Source organism: Canis lupus, chromosome 1, assembly GCF_003254725.2.
Source record: "Canis lupus dingo isolate Sandy chromosome 1, ASM325472v2, whole genome shotgun sequence".
NCBI lineage: Eukaryota > Metazoa > Chordata > Mammalia > Carnivora > Canidae > Canis > Canis lupus.
Window position 1 is genome coordinate 8,487,567 of NC_064243.1, and position 25,260 is coordinate 8,512,826.

The 25,260-nt window shown below is 37.7% G+C and overlaps 1 protein-coding gene and 1 long non-coding RNA gene across 3 annotated transcripts in view; one reads left to right on the top strand and one right to left on the bottom strand.

Moving 5' to 3' along the window:
- Positions 1-25,260, bottom strand: part of DOK6 (docking protein 6) — a 369,596-nt gene that overhangs the window by 208,513 nt on the left and 135,823 nt on the right. For both annotated transcript variants that reach the window (XM_035700481.2, XM_025422049.3), the window contains exon 3: positions 25,140-25,254. In XM_035700481.2, the coding sequence (XP_035556374.1) occupies positions 25,140-25,254 (115 nt within the window). The remainder of the gene's footprint in view (positions 1-25,139; positions 25,255-25,260) is intronic.
- Positions 1-25,260, top strand: part of LOC112643996 (uncharacterized) — a 73,077-nt gene that overhangs the window by 3,680 nt on the left and 44,137 nt on the right. Inside the window, exon 2 of the long non-coding RNA XR_003126042.3 lies at positions 3,613-3,702. This is a non-coding gene — a long non-coding RNA (uncharacterized LOC112643996). The remainder of the gene's footprint in view (positions 1-3,612; positions 3,703-25,260) is intronic.

Consider the following 25,260-nt stretch of genomic DNA (forward strand, 5'->3'; position numbering starts at 1 on the left):
TAAAGATTTGTAATATACAGTGCAATACAGGCAGTCAGAGTATAAGCTGACCACTCAACAGAGAACAAAGAAATCCAAAATAATGCCTAGAGCTTTGAAAACAGAAATGAATATGATGATTAATGCTTTGTGAAACTTGAGGGACATTTTCTTGGACGAACTATATATCTACCCCCCCATTACTATAATTTCAATTTCTTATAGCACTTTATATGGTAACAGCAAGCCCCTTCCTTAGTCTAAATTCAGCCCTTTGGCTATATTCTGACAGTCTATTTGTGTTCTGATTTCATGAATAATAAATGACTAAATGTGAAGAAATATATAGCTTTCTTTACTCATGCAAAAAGTTTTAAAGTGAAATACGTTTTAACATAAATGCTACTAAATATTTAAATAAAAAGTCCAAAGGAGTTAAAATTTGAAAAGGAGAAGCCATTCCTTTCATTGTTGTTCCTTCATTCCAAAGAAGCATGATGCAATAGAAGGAGCAATGGGGTCAAGAAACCCAGGATCCATTTTCCAGTTGTTTTAAAAACATCTCCTTTTAAAATGGTCAGGGTTTGATTGAATTTTTCCAGCCTCTCCTGAGTCTTCACTGGTTGCCTGTGGGTCTATGCCAGGCAGATAGTGTGCAGGGTAAATGTGCATTGCCTAATAGGTTTTCGTTAGGAATTAAGACATTGTTAAAAATTACCACAAAATGCAGAGTGAAATGTATATTATGGTTTCTCCTGGAAATGTGCTTAAGAGCTGGAGGTATATTGAAGATCCAGTGCCGATGGAGGGTATGAACTGGGATGCAGAGTCCTGAGACTGGCATACCACCTGGGATCAGTCCTTGAAGATGGAAATGATGGACACCAACGCCTAGTTCTACAAGGATAGGATACCAACGATCACTTTTTAAATGCATCACTTTCTCTTCTTACTGCCATGTGGACATATCTCTAGTTTCATAGCAGGTCTCAATTCCAGTCCCCCAAGTGACAGGAAGACTGCTGTCACTATGGGGCCGTCCCAAACGGAAACTCGTGTAGGACGATGGGTCTGTTACACTTGGTGACATGAAAGAGAAATGCTAACTGTGCCTCAATGCCAAGTCCCGATAATGTGTTTTTTTTTATTCCACTTCTAAATAAATCAATATTAAATTAAATTTCTATTACAAATTCTTTTTTTCAAAAAGTATGACAGATGCAAGAAGCAAGAATGAGGCAGGAAAAGCACCTGTCAGACTGCCATTCTTTTAATTGGATAGAGTATATGGGATGTGAAATATGTCAAAAACAAGTTTAATATATGACCGTCTAGTATGATAGAAAAATAGCAACAATCATTTTTGATATCTTATTCTAAACCTCAGCAAACCATCTGAGCTCTTGTACACTGAGCAAATTACAGAAATATTGCCACTTGCTGTGTCTCTGAAGACCACAACAGTCTTCTGTATTGCTCCAGGGGAGCCAAGCTATAAAAACCATAAAAGTGAAGCTACTGCATGGATTTGGAGCTCCCTGAATACTTTCAGAACAGCTGCTGGATTAATTTGGCAGGAACCAGGATCCTCAAAACTGGCAGAGCCCCAAAATTCCCTCTGATTGGCGAGGAGACCTTCAAACATTTTAGCCTTCATGAATAAATCGGAGCAGTTTTACTACCAGAGGCTCATCCCTCCAGCCAAGGGCTCGGTGCCCTCTCGTAGCACTTAACCTTGATGTCTGTGGCTTGACTATTACTCCATGTCAGCCTTCGATTAACTCATGGCACACAGATCCTACTCCAGTCCACCGAAGACATTGTCTGCATGAAGGTGCGAATTACTCTCAGACCAACATCTAAGACACTCTCAAACCAACAGATGTAGTCATTGTTCCTATGTCTCTACAGAACTCCAATTCAGAGATATGGTCAGAGGTTTAAGAATAAAAGGGAACCATAGTCAAAGACATGTTTAGGAAAGTTTCATTTCATAACCCTCTCTTCGGAAGCCACAACTTAACATGTTAAATGTGCTGAGGAGCTCTACAGTAAATAAAACTGTTCAACTCTGTTTAATCCAGCATTCCTCAGACATTTGATCACTCAACCATCCTCTCATCATTTAATTATTAACCTTGCAAAGGTTAATATTAACCTTGCAAAAAAAATTAATGGTCTACAGAAGATACTTTGGGGAAATGCTAATTAAAATTAATTTCTTCAAGTATTATTTACAAAGGGATGAGAGTTAAAAAATGGAACCTGAAGGAATCATTTCAGGAAACAGCTTCTTTTTTTTTTTTTTGTACATTATGTATAAAGTTCTTTTAAGGGGCAAAAATGATCATCTTAAATTTTTCTATTTTACACAGTTTAAGGAGTGACAGCTCTATATTTTGCAAACACATGAAAAGTTGTGGATAATTACACTGGAGAGTGCTGTCCCAAGAGTAAATTCCATGAAGTTACCAAGATCGCTGCTTTTGCAGCTAAGTCTCTTTATCCTGTGTATCCATACATGATTGATTGGACACCCTCAATATTTGTGCTTGAAGACCATGGAAGAATTTAGGAAGCTTAATTATTTATGAAACATCTCATAAGTATCTGGCTGGGCAGTGGAGCACTCCCTCTGAGCACCATGCATACTGTGTTCCAGGTTCTGGTTGAGCTGTGTCTGCAGCATTTTTCTGCAACTCTATCCACCTCTCTGGGCTATCAGGGCTGGGCCCATTTGCAGTCTGGCTTGCTGTTCACTGAGGCTGCCTCCCATGTCTGCCCATAGCAATCTTTCCTTCTCCATCTCCCATCATTTTTTTCCTTATGCCCTTTCTCTGCTGCTGGAATGTGAATCAGATCATGACGCTGTGGGGCTGGACACCCTCTAGTGCCTGCCCATCTCACTGCCCATGGTCTGCAGGGCTGCAAGGCGACCAAGCCTCATGCTTTTTTGTCAGCTTGACTCTAGGCCTCTGACCTCCTACTCACCCCTGGAGTTGCTACAGAAACTAGAAGGCCCGAACCACAGAAGTGCCTTCCCTGACTCTTCTTGGAGCATTTACCTTGCCTCTGCAGGCCATAAGCCTTTTTAAGAGCTCTAGGGTCGTCCAGGTGGCTCAGTGGTTTAGCGCCACCTTCAGCCAGGGTGTGATCCTGGAGACCCTGGATCGAGTCCTGCGTCGGGCTCCCTGCACGGAGCCTGCTTCTCCCTCTGCCTGTGTCTCTACCTCTCTCTCTCTCTCTCTCTCTCTCTCATGAATAAATAAATAAAATCTTTTAAAAAAAGAGCTCTACTGCCAGTTTTTACCCTGTAATAACTTGGGAGCCATCCCTTTGAAATGCAGCCATCAAGGAAGATAGATAAAGCCTCAATGTCCCAGTCTGTGGGAGGACAAAGCCTAACGTCCATGGATGCCTTGCTCCAAGTCGTACAATTATCTCTTGCCATGAAGAAATGATGAGCAAGTTAGCTTTTCCTTTGGTTAAGGCCAACTTTTCCTGCCTCCTGTTCATTTTCTTGGTAGCACTTTCACCAGGTTGTTGAGCATTTTACTTATTTGTTGTGCTTATTTTTACTCTTCTCCCACTAGATTGTAAGTTCTTTGTGGATTTTTCTCTGCTTATTCACAGCTGTATCCTTGTTTTACACCAAGCTGTTACATGGTTAACATTGAACATTTTAAAAAATTAATGAATAAAGAAAGGAAGAAATGCAAAAAAGTGAGTATATTCTTTTCTCAGGTAATTATCATCAACAAAAGTAAATGTGTTGGATGCGTTGAGTGGGAGTTTTAAGAGGACAGGGAAAAGGATACAGGTAATACCAATGTGTCTTTCTACTCAGTAGTGAGCAGTGGGGATCAGGTATTATTGCAAGTCAAGTGTTCTAAATGCATCCTTGATGTGAATCTTAACATTGGGTTGATTTTCACTTTGTCCAAGAATGTAGGGATTTGCCTACTCCAGAACATTTCCCTACTCCGTATCTCAGAATTCACTTAGTTCTGCCCATGAAAACACTGCTTTATCGCTGCTCTTTTGGTGACTTCATTTCAGAGAGATAATAGTTAGTTATAAAATAAAGTCTTGAAACAAAAACAGGTTTCAAAATAACAGGCTGAGTCTAGGAACTTTTTCTCATAGTGTTTCAATATTGTATGTGAATACCGAGTTCTAGACCTGGTCCAAAGAAAGCACAGAACAGAGTGTAACAATGATGCTAACATAGTTAACAGATGTGCATCTCTTCTGAAGCAAGTAAGATATCTGCTTAAAAAAAAATACTTGAGAGGCAACGGAGTGGCTCAGTGTTTGAGCGTCTGCCTTCAGTTCAGGTGTGATCCCAGGGTCCTGGGATCGAATCCTGAATCAGGTTCCCTGCAGGGATCCTGCTTCTCCCTCTGCCTATGTCTCTGCCCCTCTCTGTGTGTCTCTCTTGAATAAATAAATAAAATCTTTTAAAAAAATACTTGAGAAGTCTTGCACACCTTTTTCTATATGCAGGATTTGAACTACACATGCCCATTTGACCTTACACCTATGGATAAATATTTATTATTAATAATGGGTACAATGAATCTGGCTGCAGGGTTGGTGGGGTATAGATGGGCCCTCATTATCTGCATGTGCTACTGTGGAATTTACTCTGAAAAGCAGAAATATCAACCAAAGCCATTTCAAGTGAGTTACCCTTCCAAGATGTATTACATGAGAACTTGATCAAGCCATAGATTTTGTTTTCCTGACAAATTATAAAACAAACTTACTCTCTGGCTGTAAAACATGTTCCTCTTAGGATTTTGACTCATGAAAAATGTAATAAAATAACTCCAACTTGTGACCTTAAAGTGAATTCAAGTTTGGTCTTTACACTATTAAAGAGTTTATTGCATTCTTAGGTCACCTACTTTACAGCTTTATAGCCTTTTCAATGGCATTTTGGGCATTTACCAGTATGATAAGGACACAGAAAAATGCTAGAAAAAATTAAAGAACACTGGTTTTCAGATATTCTCTAGACTTGCCTAGTCAAGTTGTAAAATTTATCTCAGCCTTCAGTATATTTTAATAATGACTAAAAGAGGCAGTTAAATAAAACTTTATAAGTGATACAAAGTAGAGTAGGATATATAGGAGATTTAAATAATATTGATCTTCAAAAATGTTCAGCAAAGCAGATGGGGGAAAACCATATTTAATAAGATTAGGTATAATCTGTGCAGCATAAAGTAAAAGAAAGCACAAAACACTATTTTATATACCAAAGTTGGAAGGAACTAGCCTCTAGTATGTATGATAAAGTGATTTAGAAGCCAGGTTTCTTATAAGCTGAAAGACTAATAAAATGACATTGTTAAAGGAGAAAAAGACACAGTTAGGAATCAGTTAATTAAATTGAGAATATAGTCCCTAAAAAGAATCCGAGAGTAATTCTTTCATGAAAGTCATCCCTGGCTAAGCTTTCATTTGGTTAATTGCATGTGGTTTAGAAATCTAACAGGATGGTCCAATGATTAAAGGGACAGATCTCGTATTCATGAAAATTGAGACCAAACAACTTTTTGCAAAAAGGATTATGATTACTTTGATATTTTCTCTGATTGCAGAAAAGCACCTGATTTTTTAAATCTGATTTTAGATTACAAAGGCCCAAAACTTGAAAGTTTTTATTATGCTAGTATTTGATATAAAAATGGTTGCAAAAGATTGTTATGTTTAAAAAATGTATGAAGGGCAGCCCGGTTGGCTCAGTGGTTTGGCGCCGCCTTCGGCCCAGGGCGTGATCCTGGAAACCTGGGATCGAGTCCCATGTTGGGCTCCCTGCATGGAGCCTGCTTCTCCCTCTGCCTGTGTCTCTGCCTCTCTCTCTCTCTCTCTGTGTGTGTCTCTCATTAATAAAATAAATAAAATCTTAAAAAAATGTATGAAGCAGTTGCCTTTCTCAAGTAATAGAAAATCAAAGTTAAAATTATGATGATTTATGGGATGCCTGGGTGGCTCAGTGGTTGAGCATTGCCTTCAGCTCAGGGCATAGTCCCGGGGTCCTGGGATCGAGTTCCAATCAGGTTCCCCATGAGGAGCCTGCTTCTCCCTCTGCCTATGTCTCTGCCTCTCTCTCTCCCTCATGAATAAATATGTAAAATCTTTTAAAAACATAATGATGATTTAATATATCTCTGGGTACCATGACAGGATTTCTATGATTGATAGTTTTGATGGCAGGTGATGAATATCTTTAAGCTAATCTCTTTAAGTAAGCCTAGGTTCAGGAAAGGGGGATAGACTTTTCCAATAAATAAAACAAACTCATTTCTGAACTGTTTCCGGCGAATTCAACATAAAAACTTCCCAAACAATGAAATGTGATCATTCCCTCTCTACCCTATATCAAGAATTGATAAAAGAGGGGTGCCTAGGTGGGTCATTTGGTTAGGTACCTTCCTCAGGCTCAGGTTGTGATCTCAGGGTCCTGGGATTGAACCCCTGCTCAGTGGGGAGTCTGCTTCTCCCTCTGCTCCCCATCAACCCCCACTCTTTCTTGCGTGTGTGCATGCAGCATGCTCTCTCTCTCAAATAAATAAAATCTTAAAAAAAAAAGAATTTATAAAAGAGGTAGCTACCTAAGGCCAAAATAATGGCAGTTAGCATTCACAAAGGGTTTACTCTGTGCCATAGTATTCACCACAATCTCAGTCAATGGCACTGTAAATTATTCCTTTTTGCAGATGAAAATGGTCAGACTAAAATACATGGGGGTAGAGTAGCTGGGAGTGGAGGTTCTGGACTTACATCCTGGCTCTTGCACTTATCAACGATGGGTATCACCTCTTTGCACCTTCATTTCATCCCTTCCTACGATGGGAATATGATCCTTCTAAGAGCTTTATGTGAACTGTGAAATTTAAGTGAGCTCATTCTGTAAAGCACAGTGAGCTTTACAGTGAAATTTAAGTGAGCTCATTTCAGAAGCACAACAGTATTTGCTAAATATCAGTAGCCATCACTTAGAGGGATTGAGTATCTTGTCTAGTGGCAGAGCTAATAATGGGCTGAATTTTGGATCTATTTAATTCCATTGGCCTGCGTTTCTTTACTTTCTTAGAAGACAAAGACCTTTTCTTGGGAATATGATTATGCACATTTGAGTCAATGTCATCTAGGCAACACAGGTGTTCAATAAATTATTTAGACCAAAGGTGAATTTTACTTTCACAGTTATGTTTTCGGTAGATTTTATCACCTTCTCCACACACTAAAACCCCTCCCTGAATATAACACATGGAGAATCTGCAATAATCATCTGAGTGTATGAACAAAGCATTGTGGGAACAGGGAAAGGGCAGTTCTAGCTCATATGATCCAGGAGTGCTTGGGGTGGACACAAGCAATGACTGTTTTTTCTTTCCAGTCAGAAACACTCCTTTAAGTTCTTACCTTCCTGAAATTTCCTTTTTTAAAAAAGATTTTATTTATTTATTCAGGAGAGACACAGAAAGAAAGGCAGACATAGGCAGAGGGAGAAGCAGGCTCCCTGTGGGGAACCTGATGTAGGACTTGATCCCAGGACCCCGGGATCACACCCTGAGCCAAAGGCAGATGCTCAGCCACTGAGCCACCCAGGTGTCCTATCTTCCTGAAATTCCTAAGTGGGAACTGGTCTCAAGGTTAAATTTTTTTAAAAATGTCTTATGTTTATATCCCTTAAACAATATAACTGTTGCACCTACCAGTTGTTCGAATCTCTGAATCTCAATTTTCTTTGTGTCATTCCGCAATTTCCACTCAATGCCTGCAAGCTCCTTATCTAAGGAGGCCTTGGTGACCTGCATTAAATCTAATTTGTTGCTGACATCTGCCTTGCTGTTTATAAACAAATTCACTACAATTGAGTGAACCACAGCTATGTTGTTAGAGGTAGTACATTTAAAGACAGCTTGAAGCAAATGGCAACAGGGTACTTAAACACAAAATCCTATTGCTTATTTCATAACACTTTTAGTGACACACTAAAGAAAAGTGCTTTTGGCTGCAGACATTAAGAGGCAGCTTGGTGATATATTGTGTCCAAGAAATTATAGTTATCAAAACAAATCCTGCAGATGTCAATGTGATGTGCTTTCATAACACAAAGCTCGAATTCACAAGAGACGAAGGTTATCAAGCTGTAGACTTAAATATAATTCTCTAGTCTCTATTTTCTCTCCTTATAGACCCGGAGAAAGGGTCTATAAAAATAAGGTGTGGGTTTATAAGCTAATAAGAAGGTGCGTGCATGGAAAACACAATAAATGGAAGGGACTTATTTAAAAAATTAAATGAGATTTCCTATGTGATCCTTCTCAGATGCAGGTGCGAGTGTTACATGTATCTGGCATCTAAATCTGTTGAAGCTGAAAGATTCAAAAGGGAGATTAACACAAAGTCTGTTGCTGTATTTTGAGTATTTGTAAGTCATAAAATTAGATGAATATATTTCTTTGCAAAAGTGAAATCCTCCTAAGAAGCCAGCCCAGGAAGTATAACAGCATGCACTTTTAATTATATTATTTTAGATATACTTTAAGGCCATGCTCTCCTCTTCATAATACATGATTGGCAGCACCTTACCTTACATACCCTGTGCAAAGCATCATCTTTTATTGTTGAGTAATTAACTATTTCCCATAAGGAAAATTTCCAAATAATCACAGTTCTCATCCTTCACTGAAACTAGCTTCACACATTTCAACCTTGGACTGGCATCACTTATGTTTCTAATTTACTCCAGTGACTATCTCAGTTCGAACACTCTTTGAACTCCATCAGGACCACCAGTCCACTGTCGCTCCTCCATGTTTTCAAACCCAATCACCACCCTGAGGCCCTCGATCCTCTCCACATCCAGCTCAACCACTACAACTCCTAGCCCCACAAGGTGTGCCTCCTTGACTCGCTCCCTCTCCTCACATTCATCTGCCAAAACAAGACAAGAAAATACATACATGCCTGACACTCTAGATAAAAAGAAAAAGAGAAAAGAGAAGAACACACAAGTCTACAATTTTACAAATGGGAAGTGTAGACAAATGAAACCAAAACACTAAGTTATACAGTAATAATAGTTAATACTGACAGCATTTACCAAGTTCCAGTCACCCTGCTAGGTGATTAACAATTTCAGTACTTTCTATAATTATGCTTTTAAAGATGCCATGGCCAAGGTTCATGAGAAGAAAGGCACTTTCTCCCCACTGGAAAGTGGGGAGCCGACATTTGAACCCAGGCACTAGATGCCAGAGGCTGTGGTCTCGCCTGGTCAGATACAAAGGAATCTAAGAATCAGGAGAAAAGGGACAGGACTCCAGGAAAACGTAATTACCAGAATGCATTCAGATAGATATAGAAAGCCTGGGTGGCCATGAAGTTTTAAACAAAGTACTCCTCAAAAATGTACTAACCTCAGAAGCTTTAAAAAGCAACATGGACATAATATTTCATTTGTTATTTAAATTGCTCTAAAGCTTAAAAGCAGAAACACTTAAAAACAAGACATTCTTTTTATGAACACTGACAACATCCTGATGCCAAACTCTGTCTAGGAAAGAACAAGGAATTCACAGACCCATTTCAAGTTGTGAAAATCCTGTGTGTTACAGAAAACTGAATTTAAAAGTCTATGAAGATGATGCTTCAATATGTCCAATTGGGATTGACCTTTAAAACATAAAGATGATGATTATTAACTATAATTTGCCAAATGTTTAATATGTTTCAGGTAATGTTCTTTTGATATTAAATCTTTATTACAAATCCATGATGTAAAATTGCCATTGGCCCCATTTATCAAGGAGGAATCAGAGCCCTGGGAGCACCTGAACTCAGTATGGCCCCAGAGTAGGCTCTTGACCATGACTTAGCAGGAAACACACTGATATATTTTGTCCTATTAATTGTTTTTTTTAATATTTATTTGAGAGAGAGAGAGCAAGCAGGTGGTTAGGAGTGGAGTGGGGGGAAGGAGAGAATCTCAAGCAGAATTCCCGTGAGCACAGAGCCCAACACGGGGCTAGATCTCAGAACCCCAAGATCATGCCCTGAACCAAAATCAAGATTTGGAAGTTGGACACTTAACCAACTAAGACACCCAGGGCTTAGTTGTTAATTGTTTAAGGGAAAAGAGTCATGTAATTACATTGATGGATGCAAACTTTGAATGAATGGACATATTTTAAGTATATAACTCAGCTATCAGAAAAACAGACTGCAATGAAATAAAATGAACAAACTAGGGCCATATGTATCAAAGTAAAAGTTCACAAATATAACAGACAAAAAATGGCAATTTGCCAAAGAATATAGAATTTATATAAATTTCAAAAATATGTGAAATAACAAATTATGATTTCTAGAAATAAATTTAAATATGAAAAAGTATAAATCACAAATGTCTAGTAAATAAAACATGTAAATCGTTATAATAAAATTTTAGGGATTATATAATTGTAACAAAGGCACACGTCACATAGTTATACTGAGTTTTATTCATTTATTTCTTTTTTAAAGATTTTATTTATTTATTTGGGAGAGAGAGGGAGAGAGAGAGAGCACGAGTAGTGGGGAGAAAGAAAAGCAGGCTTCCCACTGAGCAGGCAATGCTTGATGCGGGGCTGGATCTCAGGACCCTGGGATCGTGACCTGAGCTAAAGGCAAATGTTCAACCAAATGAACCACCCGGGCACCCCTGATTCATTTATTTCTAAGTTGGTTGACAAGTTCACAGATGTTTGTAATACTATTATTTATATTATTGTATATTATATATGATATATATCATATCTAGTATGATATTTTAATAATACATAAAATAACAAAATCAATGTCTACTAATTAGACAACTTTCAGAGTACAAATATAAAAAGAACATCTTTGATATTCCCTCATTAAGGCAAAGTCACTGATATGAATTTTCAGTACTGGTTGCTTTTCCATATAGATAAATTTGTATGTATGTGTGCATGCATGTGTTTGTGTGTGTGTGTGTGTGTGTGTGTGTGTTTACACATGTTCAAAATATTGGGCTCACTCTATGGTATATTTTGTGAACTGCACTTTTCACTTAATAATCTGCATCTTTTCAAATGAATGAACAGAAATGTACACCATCAGTTTTAATTGCTGCAAGTTATTTTGTTTTTGTAAATCAACGACAACTTGATGAAAAATTAGTTTGTGATTTTTTTCTATTGTATAAAAAACACCACAGTGATCATTTTTGTACATTAAGTTTGTTTTCCAACTTTACCCACAGTGCTTGTTTGCTTATGATTTGATCTTCTTTGTCAGTGCATTCCTACCTTAGAAACTGCACATGGGAATCCAGAGAGGCATGTGTTGCTGAAGGAATATTCCCAATTCTAGGTCATTTTGGTAAATTCCTGGGCTGGTGGTGTCCAGGATCACGAAGGTAGTATAATGTATAATGGTACAAAATGGCCAGCAAGGTCAGCTGTGGATTGACATGTTCACAAGGGCCACACTTAGAAGTCATTTTTCTTTGCTGGCACTGGAATTTTGTTTTCTTACTCACTTCTTATGGAGAGCTTTCAACTGTGCTTCCCCAACTCGTAGAAGTCAAGGCGCCGTCTCTTGCCCTGCAGTCACAGCTGTGAAGATGCTTGCATGTTCCATGTTCATTCCAAGATGAACAAAGGCTCCCGGTCCAATTTACTCCTCTTGAAAGCTTTCTCTTCATTTTAGCTTTTTGTGGCACCTCTTTTCTTTCTTATAAGCTGAGCTATGCATTTAAATGTGTTATATTTTACTTAGTCCTTATTTCTAAGCATTTTCAATACATAAAGTCAGCCTTATTTTTCAGATAGAGAACTTGTATCACTTCGATAATGGGAAAGAAAAACGATTTGTAGTTTAAATTTGTAGTTTAAAAAGAAAGAACTTTAATTTGCCCCATTTATGTTCTAAAAAAAAGTCCAAACTCATAAACCCTTCTCAGCTATTTCCACTCATCTGCTCCCAAAGCCACTTTAAAAACATGGACGAATTTCATCATTTCTTGTTTGCATTTATATACAGAATTCTTTTTTTTTTCTCCACCTACCTGTTGAAACCCATACAAAGCCCTCCACAAATGACGTATTTTTTTAAAGCCTGATTTGTAAATGGGATTGACTCCTTAATTTCTCTTTCTTCAGTCTCATTGTTAGTGTATAGAAATGCCATTGATTTCTGGGCATTGATTTTGTATCCTGCCACGCTACCGAATTGCTGTATGAGTTCTAGCAATCTTGGGGTGGAGACTTTTGGGTTTTCTATGTAGAGTATCATGTCATCGGCGAAGAGGGAGAGTTTGACTTCTTCTTTGCCAATTTGAATGCCTTTAATGTCTTTTTGTTGTCTGATTGCTGAGGCTAGGACTTCCAGTACTATGTTGAACAGCAGTGGTGAGAGTGGACATCCCTGTCTCGTTCCTGATCTTAGGGGAAAGGCTCCCAGTGCTTCCCCATTGAGAATGATATTTGCTGTGGGCTTTTCATAGATGGCTTTTAAGATGTCGAGGAATGTTCCCTCTATCCCTACACTCTGAAGAGTTTTGATCAGGAATGGATGCTGTATTTTGTCAAATGCTTTCTCTGCATCTAATGAGAGGATCATATGGTTCTTGGTTTTTCTCTTGCTGATATGATGAATCACATTGATTGTTTTATGGGTGTTGAACCAGCCTTGTGTCCCAGGGATAAATCCTACTTGGTCATGGTGAATAATTTTCTTAATGTACTGTTGGATCCTATTGGCCAGTATCTTGTTGAGAATTTTTGCATCCATGTTCATCAGGGATATTGGTCTGTAATTCTCCTTTTTGGTGGGGTCTTTGTCTGGTTAAGGAGTCAATCCCATTTACAACTGCACGCAAAAGCATAAGATACCTAGGAATAAACCTCACCAAAGATGTAAAGGATCTATACCCTCAAAACTATAGAACACTTCTGAAAGAAATTGAGGAAGACACAAAGAGATGGAAAAATATTCCATGCTCATGGATTGGCAGAATTAATATTGTGAAAATGTCAATGTTACCCAGGGCAATATACACGTTTAATGCAATCCCTATCAAAATACCATGGACTTTCTTCAGAGAGTTAGAACAAATTATTTTAAGATTTGTATGGAATCAGAAAAGACCCTGAATAGCCAGGGGAATTTTAAAAAAGAAAACCATATCTGGGGGCATCACAATGCCAGATTTCAGGTTGTACTACAAAGCTGTGATCATCAAGACAGTGTGGTACTGGCACAAAAACAGACGCATAGATCAGTGGAACAGAATAGAGAATCCAGAAGTGGACCCTGAACTTTATGGTCAACTAATATTCGATAAAGGAGGAAAGACTATCCATTGGAAGAAAGACAGTCTCTTCAATAAATGGTGCTGGGAAAATTGGACATCCACATGCAGAAGAATGAAACTAGACCACTCTCTTGCACCATACACAAAGATAAACTCAAAATGGATGAAAGATCTAAATGTGAGACAAGATTCCAACAAAATCCTAGAGAAGAACACAGGCAACACCCTTTTTGAACTCGGCCATAGTAACTTCTTGCAAGATACATCCACGAAGGCAAAAGAAACAAAAGCAAAAATGAACTATTGGGACTTCATCAAGATAAGAAGCTTTTGCACAGCAAAGGATACGGTCAACAAAACTCAAAGACAACCTACAGAATGGGAGAAGATATTTGCAAATAACATATCAGATAAAGGGCTAGTTTCCAAGGTCTATAAAGAACTTCTTAAACTCAACACCAAAGAAACAAACAATCCAATCATGAAATGGGCAAAAGACATGAAGAGAAATCTCACAGAGGAAGACATAGACATGGCCAACATGCATATGAGAAAATGCTCTGCATCACTTGCCATCAGGGAAATACAAATCAAAACCACAATGAGATACCACCTCACACCAGTGAGAATGGGGAAAATTAACAAGGCAGGAAACAACAAATGTTGGAGAGGATGCGGAGAAAAGGGAACCCTCATTACACTGTTGGTGGGAATGTGAACTGGTGCAGCCACTCTGGAAAACTGTGTGGAGGTTCCTCAAAGAGTTAAAAATAGACCTGCCCTACGACCCAGCAATTGCACTGCTGGGGATTTACCCCAAAGATACAGATGCAATGAAACGCCGGGACACCTGCACCCCGATGTTTATAGCAGCTATGGCCACGATAGCCAAACTGTGGAAGGAGCCTCGGTGTCCAACGAAAGATGAATGGATAAAGAAGATGTGGTCTATGTATACAATGGAATATTACTCAGCTATTAGAAATGACAAATACCCACCATTTGCTTCAACGTGGATGGAACTGGAGGGTATTATGCTGAGTGAAGTAAGTCAGTCGGTGAAGGACAAACATTATATGTTCTCATTCATTTGGGGAATATAAATAATAGTGAAAGGGAATATAAGGGAAGGGAGAAGAAATGTGTGGGAAATATCAGAAAGGGAGACTGAACGTAAAGACTGCTAACTCTGGGAAACGAACTAGGGGTGGTGGAAGGGGAGAAGGGCGGGGGGTGGAAGTGAATGGGTGACGGGCACAGGGGGTTATTCTGTATGTTAGTAAATTGAACACCAATAAAAAATAAATTAAAAAAAAATAAAGCCTGATTTGAAAGAGCTATGTGCTAGTACTAAGACTGGCATCATAAATGATCACAGAATGGCTGGTTTAAGACAACAGCAATTTATTCTCAACAGTTGGATAGGCTGGACATCATGGTGCCAGCCAACCTGGTTTCATCCAGAGGCTCTGAGGGAGAACCTGGGTCATTCCTATCTCTTGGTTTCTTGTCCTGTTGGCAACCCCCGGCATTCCTTGGTGGCCGCTGTGTCTTTCTGATCTCTGCCTTCATCTTCACATGGCCTGCTGCTCTCTGTTTCCTCTGATTGTAGCCAATTTCACCCTCTTTTCTCTAATAAAAACACGAGTCCTTTGGATGTAGAGTCAAGTCTAATCAACTATGACCTCATTTTGACATGATCATGTCTGCAAACACCCTATTTCCAAGTAAAGGGTGTTGAACATATTTTTCTAGGGGACTCAATTCAACTGTCATGAGCTCTTTTTATTATATCACCCTGGTTTTATGCTACCAGGGCATTTTGTATTAATACCTCTTCCTAATCTGTTTGTAGCGAATCTTTTACAAATATATGAGTTTATAAGGGACAAGCCTGGTAAAAATAAATTCAGCCTTGAGGCCTATCTCACTATCGAATATTAATCATTTAAAACATTTTCTGGAAAGCTTAAATAAGAAAATCCTACATATTTTTGTTAGTTTACTGAGTGAGTTGCCATTTTAAGACACATACTCAATTTTTAAATCCTTATTCAACATTTCAAATTAAGGGGTATTTTTTTTCCCACATAAAAATATTCAAACTGCTTTTCTGCTTTAAAGATTTCAAAAAGTCTGGCATCCAATTATAGATGGTTTGATTTCTTAGAAAAGAACAGTTCTGTATAACAGACTGGCATATGGTACAATTTCAGAGTGACACATCAAAGGTAATATTCTTTATGTAAATCCTGAAAATAAAGCAAGAGTGCATTTTCTTAACGTATGGGAATAAGGAATGACAATGACACCTCCCTATCTATTTTCCAGCTGACAATCTATGTTAATTGTTCATAAGACTTGAAAAGTATTTTAAATTCTTGCATAGATAGTAGCTAGTTCTAAAGGTACCTTCTGGAGCTTGACTGACTTTGGGGGGAAAACTTTGATTAGCTCATAAAAAGGGCACATGAGTTAGCTAGTGCTCCACTGTTTGAAATGAGGGGCAGCAAGTCACACAGAAGCCATAGGCAGGAAGTGCAGCGTGCTGGACGAGAGGACGATGTGACCCTAGACAGGGCGCTGACACAGCAGATGGCTGATAAACCATTCTACCACTGTTCACAAAGTTCAAAGGTAGGGATCTAAAGGAGGACCAGGTGAAACTGAAAAAGCAAACCATTGGAATTGGGGCTTAAAGCAATACTCCTGGAATGAGTACTAGATTTTATTCTCCAGACAATAATCTCCAGAGTTTATCAGTTTTTAGTGAGTAAATCAGGATACTTCATTGAATGATGAACAACTAAATTAACTGTTCATTAGCTTATTCATTTTTCTTTCACAGTGAATCAATTGTTCTTTGTTTCCAATGCCCCAAATCAGAGAACCTCTTTCAGGTTTGGTGCATGGGCCACATTCATCCTAAGTGGTGTCAACTCACCTCAGCCATTATTTTGATGCCCTGGTAGGGACTGCTCTCAACTAAATCTACAGACCATTTCACTCACCTGCATTATACATTAGCGCCTCACAGTACAAGGGAATGAAGTCATAAAACATTGCTCAAATTGCTTCTGTCCCTGATTTGTTTATCATGCCAACTTTATAAAACCAGGACCAAATTTTACCGAATTAACCTAGTCCTTTTGTGACAGGGTGCAACGTAAGGTTTGGTAGTTTTATTCAATGTGAGTCTACAGAGAACGTTAAAAATTTAGTTTCATTACAGTGTCAGCGCTACATGCATTTTGCTTTCTCTAAAGAAAAACTTCAAAATCCCAACACATTTCAGATTACACAAGGTCACTAGATGCTGGTTTTTTTTAAATGATTTCTTCCAAATCTCTTAGCAGGATAGCTAAGAACCAGATGGTTATAAACCAGCCATTCTATTCCACAGTGACTGAGTCAGCTAGAAATAGAAGTTGTTTCAACTTCATTCAAGTTGTCTTTTGTATTGAACAATCAGTAAACAGAAATGTCGCCCATTATCCCCAAAGTAAATGGACTGCTCATAAAAAGTGCTGGGCTGACATCACTTGAAACCAAAGTATTATGTTTATCCACAGACCATGTAATCTGAGCAGCAGCAGTGAATATCTTTTGATATCACATACCCAAATTTGACTCCTTAAATGCAATAAAATTGATTTTGTCCTTTGTAGTGGATATGTGCCAGCTGTTATCTTGGATTCTAGAAACTATACTTTAACAATTTAAAGTCATATTTGACTATATAACTGAATAATTATCAGAATCTGCTAGTTGTTTAACTGGCTCACTTCTATTAAATTAGCTTTATTACCACAAATATGAAAATTTCTACAGTCAGGGGTGAGTACCTCCAATAATAGAACCTTTAGGTGCCTGGGTGGCTCAGTCAGTTAAGTGTTGGCCTTTGGCTCAGGTGGTGATCCCAGGGTTCTGGGATAGAGCTCTGCGGGGTGTCTGATCCTCCCTCTCCCTCTGCCCCTCCCTCCCTTGTGTGCACACAAGCATGCACTCTCTCAAATCAATCAATCAATTAATCAATCAATCAATCAATCTTTTAAAAAGATAGAGCCCTTATATGAAGAACTTTCCTTTCATTCATAAGTTGAACACTTCCAAAATCAAATAATCTACGTGAGTCAAAGGATTTCATAATTGGGAAATAGAAATGCTTTAAAAAAACATTTTTGGTGAAATTATACATGTGCATTTTCTTCATTGTAATATTCATGGTGATTAGGCTTCATAGTGGGTTCCATTCACCTAAGTCCAAGAACAGGCTTTTTGTCTAGTGTCTAAATCTTTACCACAGAGGCATAGGTTCATTTCTGTTTATAGGTTCTGTGTCAGAAGTGAGAGCCAACACAGGTTTTGTAATTGCCTATATTATAAAGTATTAATCAAAATAAAGACTTCAATGCATTCCTATTACCTTTCATTTTGAATGAAATGAATGATTTTTTACTGTATCTCTTTTGAATTTATTTGTGGTAGGAAAGATCATGTGAAGCATGAGAAGCAGAAAACCACAGAAAATCCTCCAGGAAAAAAATGTTTTATTAAAACAATCAGCAATAATAATGTAAGATACAAATATATCTTATTGACTAAGAAAGAGTTATGGGGAAAAGATGTTAGTTTTAGAAAATAATGTTCTCTTAGAAATAATGATATAGAATCTGGGAACATAATGTGAACAAATGATATCCCGGTATTTTGGGTACAAAGTAATACTTATACAAAAATTTTAAAAATTTAATTATAAAAATGTGGATATATATTAGGACTTGGGATTTACTCAAATACTTTTCATTTTTAATATGGGGGAATTTATCCAATTCATGAATATTCCATTACATATTTTGGATGGAAGAAACTATATAAATAACTTCATTATATTATGGAATACATTCAATGCTTCAAATAATTATTTCAGAAATTAATCAGGTTGTTCAGACTTTAAATACAACTGACCTTCAATTATTTGGAGATAAATTTTCAGATTTCATATACAGGCATACCATGTTTTAGTATACTTCACTTTATTGTGTTGAGCCAATGTCAAGTTCTTTACAAACTGAAGGTTCATTGGCAACGCTGCATCAGTCTATCGACATCGTTTTCCCAACAGCATTTGCTCACTTTGTATCTCTGGGTCACATTTTGGTAATTCTGGCAGTTTTTCAAATTTTTTTGTTATGGTGATCTTTGATGATACTATTGTAATTGTTCTGGGATGGCACAAACTGTGTCTATACATGATGGTGAACTTTAACTGATAAATGATGTGCATGTTCTGAATCTCCACTGGCTGGCTATCTCCCTGTCTCCTCCTCAGGCCTCCCTATTCCTTGAGACACAACAATATTAAAATTAGGCCTATTAATAATAAAATAAGCCATATTTGATGACAATGCCCTCTTGGTGTTCAAGTGAAAGCAAGAGTCACATATGTCTCATCTTAAATCAAAAGCTAGAAATGATTAAACTTAGTGAGGAAGGCATGTCAAAAGCTGGGATAGGTAGAAGCTAGGCCTCTGCCTCTTGTGCCAGTCAACCATGCTGTGACTGCAAAGGAGAAATTCTTGAAAGAACTCCTGTGATGACATGAATAATAGGAAAGCTAAACAGCTTTCTTGCTGATACAGAGGAAGTCGTAGTGACCTGGAGAACAGATCAAACCAGTTGTGACATTCCTTCAACCCGAAGCCTAATCCAGAGCAAGGTCCAAACTTTCTTCAGTGCATGAAGGCTTCGAGGTGAAGAAGCTGCAGAAGAAAAGTCTGAAGCTAGAAGAGGATGATACATAAGGTTTAAAGGAAAGAAGCCATCTCTATAACATAAAAGTGCAAGGTGAAGTAGAAAGAGCTGATGTTGAAGCTGCAACAAGTTATTTAGAAGATCTGGCTAAGATATTTCAAGAAGGTGGCTACACTAAACAACAGATTTTTAGTACAGATAGAAATAACCTTAAATTGGAAGATGTCATCTAGGACTTTCTCAGCTAGAGAGGAGAAGTCAATGCTTGGCTATAAAACTTCAAGGGACAGGCTGACTTCTTAGGATGTCATGCAGTGTGACTTAAGTTGAAGCCAGAGTTCATTTGCCATTCTGAAAGTCCTAGGGCCCTTAAGAATTGTGCTGGATCTACTCTGTGCTCTGTAAATGGAACAACAAAGTCTCAATGATGGCACATCTGTTTACAACACAGCTTACTGAATATTTTAAGCCCACTGTTGAGGTCTACTGCTAAGAAAATAAGATTTCTTTCAAAATATTACTGCTATTGGATTGGCAATACATCTGGTCACTCAAGAGCTGTGATTGGAGATGTACAATGAGATCAATGTTGTTTCCATGTCCAGCTCACACAACATCCATTCTGCAGCTCATGAATCAAGGAGTAATTCTGGCTATAGTTGACATAGATAGTGATTCCTCTGATGGATCTGGGCAAGGTCAATTGAAAACCTTCTGGAAAGAATCTACTGTTTTAGGTGCCCATAAGAGCATTCATAATTCATGGGAAGGGGTCAATGTATAACCACAGGAGTTTGGAAGAATTGATTCCAACCCTTATGAGTGGCCCACAGATGTGGTGGAAACATTAAGAGAACTAGAACAAGAAGTGGAGCTTGAAGATGTGACTGGATTGCTACAATCTCCTAGTAAAAGTTTAACGGGTGATGAGTGATGTCTATGGATGAACAAGGAAAGTGGTTTATTGATATGGAATCTACTCCCGCTGAAGATGCTATGAAGATAAATGAAATGACAACAAAAGATTTAGAATATCTTCCATAAACTTAGTGATAAAGCAGAGGCACGTTTTGAGAAGAACTGACTCCAAATTTGAAAGAAGTTCTACTGTGGGTAAAATGCTATCAAACAGCACTGCATGCTGCAGAGAAATTGTTCATGAAAGCAGGAGTCCATCGATGTGGCAAATTTCATTGTCTTATTTCAAGAAACTTGCCACAGGCACTCCAAACTTCATCAGCCACCACCGTCACCCTGATCAGCTGATGCTGAGGCTAGATGCTCCAACAGCAAAAAGATTATGACTCGCTGAAAGTTCAGATGGTGGTCAGCATTTTTTGGCAATACAGTATTTTTAAATGAAGCCATATACATTTTTTTTAGCCATAATGCTATCGCACAATTAATAGACTACAGTGTGGTATAAACATAACTTTTATTTACACTGGGAACCTGAAAAATTTATTTGACTCACTTTATTATAATACTCACTTTATTGTGGTGGTCTGGAACCAGACCTGCAATATTTCTAAGGTATTCTTAGACAGACATAGTTGAACTTTTTCCTTTTTTCTCTTTTCCTTAATGAAGGTAAACAGAATCTATTAACTAGATTCTAGGTTTCCAACATCTAAACCATCTGCTCCTTCATTTTCTAGGCCTCAACTTGAGATTAGAACATATTCAAAAAGAAGGATCAGCAGATCTCTTTTCAAGTAATAGGCAAACTCCAGAAATTCTTATTTGCAGTCCATCATATCCTACTCATAGGGTTATTGCAGCTGACCTGGCCATGGCAATTTACACACACACATACACATACACACACACAGCACAATGATCATTTACTCCCCTGCACACCATCACACACAACAATCTGTTATTTGGCAATTGAAACAGTTTTCCCCATGGAACTGCCAAATTAGCCTCTAAAACTTGTTTTTAAAAAATTATCTCTTAGAAAAAGCTGAAATGATAAATATGTCATTATAACAAAACTCAAATACAAATTTTTACTCATTTATTACTCCATTAATTCAACAAATTTTATCAGCACTGTGTTGCTGGATATACTGAGATGAGAAAGAAAATATGGTCATGTCTTCACAGAGAGATTGTGAAGGGAGTATGTGAAGTCCGAAATCAGGGCGCTGTGGATGTGGAGAGCAGAGGTATTAAGTAAGACGAGGGGGCAAGAAGCATGACATACTGGTGCCAAAGTGGAAGCCAGTGTGGAGGTGGCTGGGAGATGAGTGTGTGCAGGGGGCAGAGCGGGGCGGGGGGGAGGCCCTCATGCAAGGAGTACATGTTAGAAGGAACAGCACACACATATGTACCCTTGCCTATGTTTCTTTGTGCTCATAAAACATATACCAGCTACCGAGGCACACATCTAGGATTATTTTTGTCATCTGTCCTTACTGTTCTCTGTTTCTTTTTACCATATTAGACTATACTAAATGCTTTTTTTACCTTGCAAGTCCCTCCGTACTCTCTTTAAAAAAAAAAAAAACATCACCAGTGACCTTAGAGATAGTATAGATACATTTGTCATTGTGAAGTTTTTTGAGATTATTGTAGATTCACACGTAGTAATAAAAAATATTACAGAGAGATTGTGTAAACTTTGCCCACTTTCCTCCAATAGTGATATTTTGCAAAATTATTGTATAATATCACAACCAAGATATTGACATTGGTAGTGTATTGATTTTATTCAGATTTCCCTGGTTTTGCTTGTACTTACTTGTACCTGTAAGTTCTATACAGTTTGCTGCCCGTGTAGGCCTGTTTATGCCCTGTTAAAATCAAGATAACCGCTCAGTGCCTATGCAAGTTCATGTAACTTTTATGACATACATCCCTCTGGGGCTCCATACCCCCAATCTCATTCCTAACCTCTGACAACTAACCTGTCCTCCATTTCTAAAATTTGTCATTTCACAGATCTTACATAAATGGAATCACAAAATACATAACCTTTTGGGATCGACTTGTTCTCCCTTGGCGTAATTCAGTCAAGATTCATCCAGGTTGCTGCTTTTATATCAGAGTTTGTTCCTTTTTATTGCTGAGGAGTATTTCATGGTGTGAGGGGATGACCACGGTTTGTCAAAAGACATCTGGGTTCTTTTCAGTTTTCGGCTATTTCGAGCAAAGCTATTGTGAATACACATGTATATGTGTGTATGGACATAAATTTCCATTTTTTTCCTGAGATAAATGTCCAAGAATGCAATTGCTGGATCATGTAATAATGACGTTTAATTTTATAAGAAGCTGCTAACCACTTTCCAAAGTGTCTGTACCATTTTACGTTCCTGCCAGCAAAGTATGAATAATCTAGTTTCTCTGCAACCTCACAAACATTTGGCGGTGTTATGTTTTAAACATTTTTAGCCATTCTGATAGGTGCACCATGATATCTTACTATGGTTTTAATCTGCACTTCTCTGATGACTAACTTTAAAAAATTGTATACATTCATTCACATGGTCACATATACATAATTTCATATAAGTGGGGTAGTTTATATGCTGGGTATTTTCTTCTGTTCATTTTATTTTCTATTCCTTTTTCGCGATTGCACCTTTTTCCCAGCTTTCTTTTCCATCCACTTCATTATTACTCCCTCTCACCCCAGGTAACTCTTGGTAAAACACACACTATCTCGTTACTTTTATAAAGGTGACTCTTCAGTATATACTTCTCTGCTGGTTGGTTTTGCTTGAAGTACTAAAATTCATAGAAATGTCTTCCAGTTAATTGGCTTAGAGTTCTTTCTAGTGATTATGTGACATTTCATGATAAGGATATACAATAATTTGTTCAAATATTTTCTTGACAGCCATTTATTTGTTGCCAATTGTGCTGTCATTACACATAATTTGCTTAAACCCATGACCTCATGTGCTGGTATGTATGTTTCTACAGGATATGTTCCCAAAGATGCTCACTGAGTCAAGGGTATGTATACTTATTTCATACCAGTTGCCTGTTTTCTTGAAACAAAAATTGAAGCAATTCACCTTCTCACTAGCCCTCATAAGAATCTCTGTTTACCTGCATTCATATTAGAAATAAAATGTGAGAGCTCCTTTTAATTTTGGCTTTAACCGTATTGCTGTTTTGATTTTCACATCTGTGACTGCTTTACAGCTGGAGTCTTTTTTCCAAATGATTTTGCCATTTTATCAGGAGACATGGACTATTGATCTTAACAACGATCCAAAAAAAATATAATTTGCTAGAAAAAGTACTCAAATTCCCTGTTTATGTGATTTTTTTCTTCCTTTCTTTTTTCCATTGTCATGTGTCATGAAGTTAAGAAAATTTAATAAAACCATGCCATAGTTTCTTAAACACGTTTATACTAGTTTCAAGTAGACTGCTATATCTACACACAAAAGTGATTTAAAAAACAAATAATTTAAATAAGCCATAAATTTAAATGAGTTGAAAACTCTTTGCCAGCAATTCAAATAAAAATGTTCTTTTATTTTTACATTTGGTTCTAGTTTCAGCCTCACTGTCTGGAAATTCTTCTCTTGGAAATTAAGCCCATTTTGTTTTAAGCAAGAGTCTTTGTCTCTCAAAAATGCACAACCCATGAAACAACCACCATCACAAAGGAAATAAAAATAATCTTAAAGAGCTTCCAACATTAGACTTGTGGGTGACAACTCTGCATCTGAATTTCAGAAACATAATTCAGTATCATTCTTATCTGAAATAACAGACTCCAGTATTGCCTATGTACCTACAACATGGCTCAGTGTAATTTCGAAACTGTAAGGCAGTAGTGAAAATTGAAGCACACAAACAATAGTGAAAATTATCTTTTATCTTTTTTGGAAAACCAATTTTATGGTTGTTAATTTTAATAGGAGACATTATCTAAGAGCTCAGAGAAGAGTGAAGTGGTGAGACAGCTTTAAGACGGTGAACAAGATGACACAAATACTTTTGGATGTTATAGGATGCCAGCAAGGTTGGGACAGGCTCTATTGCAAAATGGAATTGATATCACAAGTTAACAGACTACTATGCAATGCCAAAAGTCAATTTTAAACAATGAAATGAGGCCAGATGATGATGGAAGAGAAGTATGGCGAAAGGGATTATGGGGATCCGAGGAATAACACATTGATAAATTCCCATTCAGTTTAGCAAAACTAAGAAAAGCATAGGTGAGGAGATGTGAACAATTTTGTTTGGGCAAGTTGACATGATCAATTTTAGAATAATAGAACCTGATATTAATTACACCTGTAAACTTTAACTCTAAATCCAGAAGCTTTATTTCCTCTTTTTTTTAAAAAAAAAAAATACTCAGCAAGGCTTCTACTAAAGACTTCACTATTATTTTAAATTCCCATCTTTCGATCCCTTAGTGCTTTTTGCTTCCATCCATTATAAGACGAATGCACCATTTCATTGAGAAAAATCTTTAAAAAGCTATAATAAGCCAACTAATACATTACATAGCAGAGGGATTTCAAAATGAAAAATACTGCAGGTTCAAACTATAAACTGCTGTGCATCTCAACGATGTCAGCGTGCTTTATGAGCTGGGATGCTAAAATTCAATCTGAACTGTATTTACTTGTAGTACTGAGAATCCATGAAAGCAGCCAATTGCTCAAAGTTCCGTTCTGGAATGTCTGGGGACTTCAGCTGTGCTCTGCCACACTGTCGCATGGCAGTGTTATTATTTTCCCACCAAATGCCTACAGCTGCACCAGGCAAGAATCAGAAGACAAGTCACAAGCTTGCCCTAACAACATCTCCCAGGCACTGTTTACTTAATTCTTCAAGCTTGAATAGAAACCTCAAGAGTCCTCAGACCACCTGGGAGCAAAATCCAGACACAGACAGATAATAAACAAGCACCCAAAACATCTGTAGGAATCAATAGGTTGAGCTTCTCCCTAAAGTCTTCTACATCACAGTCTTATCACAATAAGCCTTCCTATTCAGTGGTATAACTTAATCCATCTGGGCCATTGTCTCTGAAGCAGTTCAATTTCCAGAAGCTGTAGACGAGGCTATAATTGCTTACCTGACTCACAGGCAAATGTCTTTGACGTTTCATCATGAAAGATAATTGCCACTGCATGCTTCTTTGTCTCTCGAGGCAGTCTGGTTATATTTTTGATGTTGTGCAGTTCAGTTACCTTGAA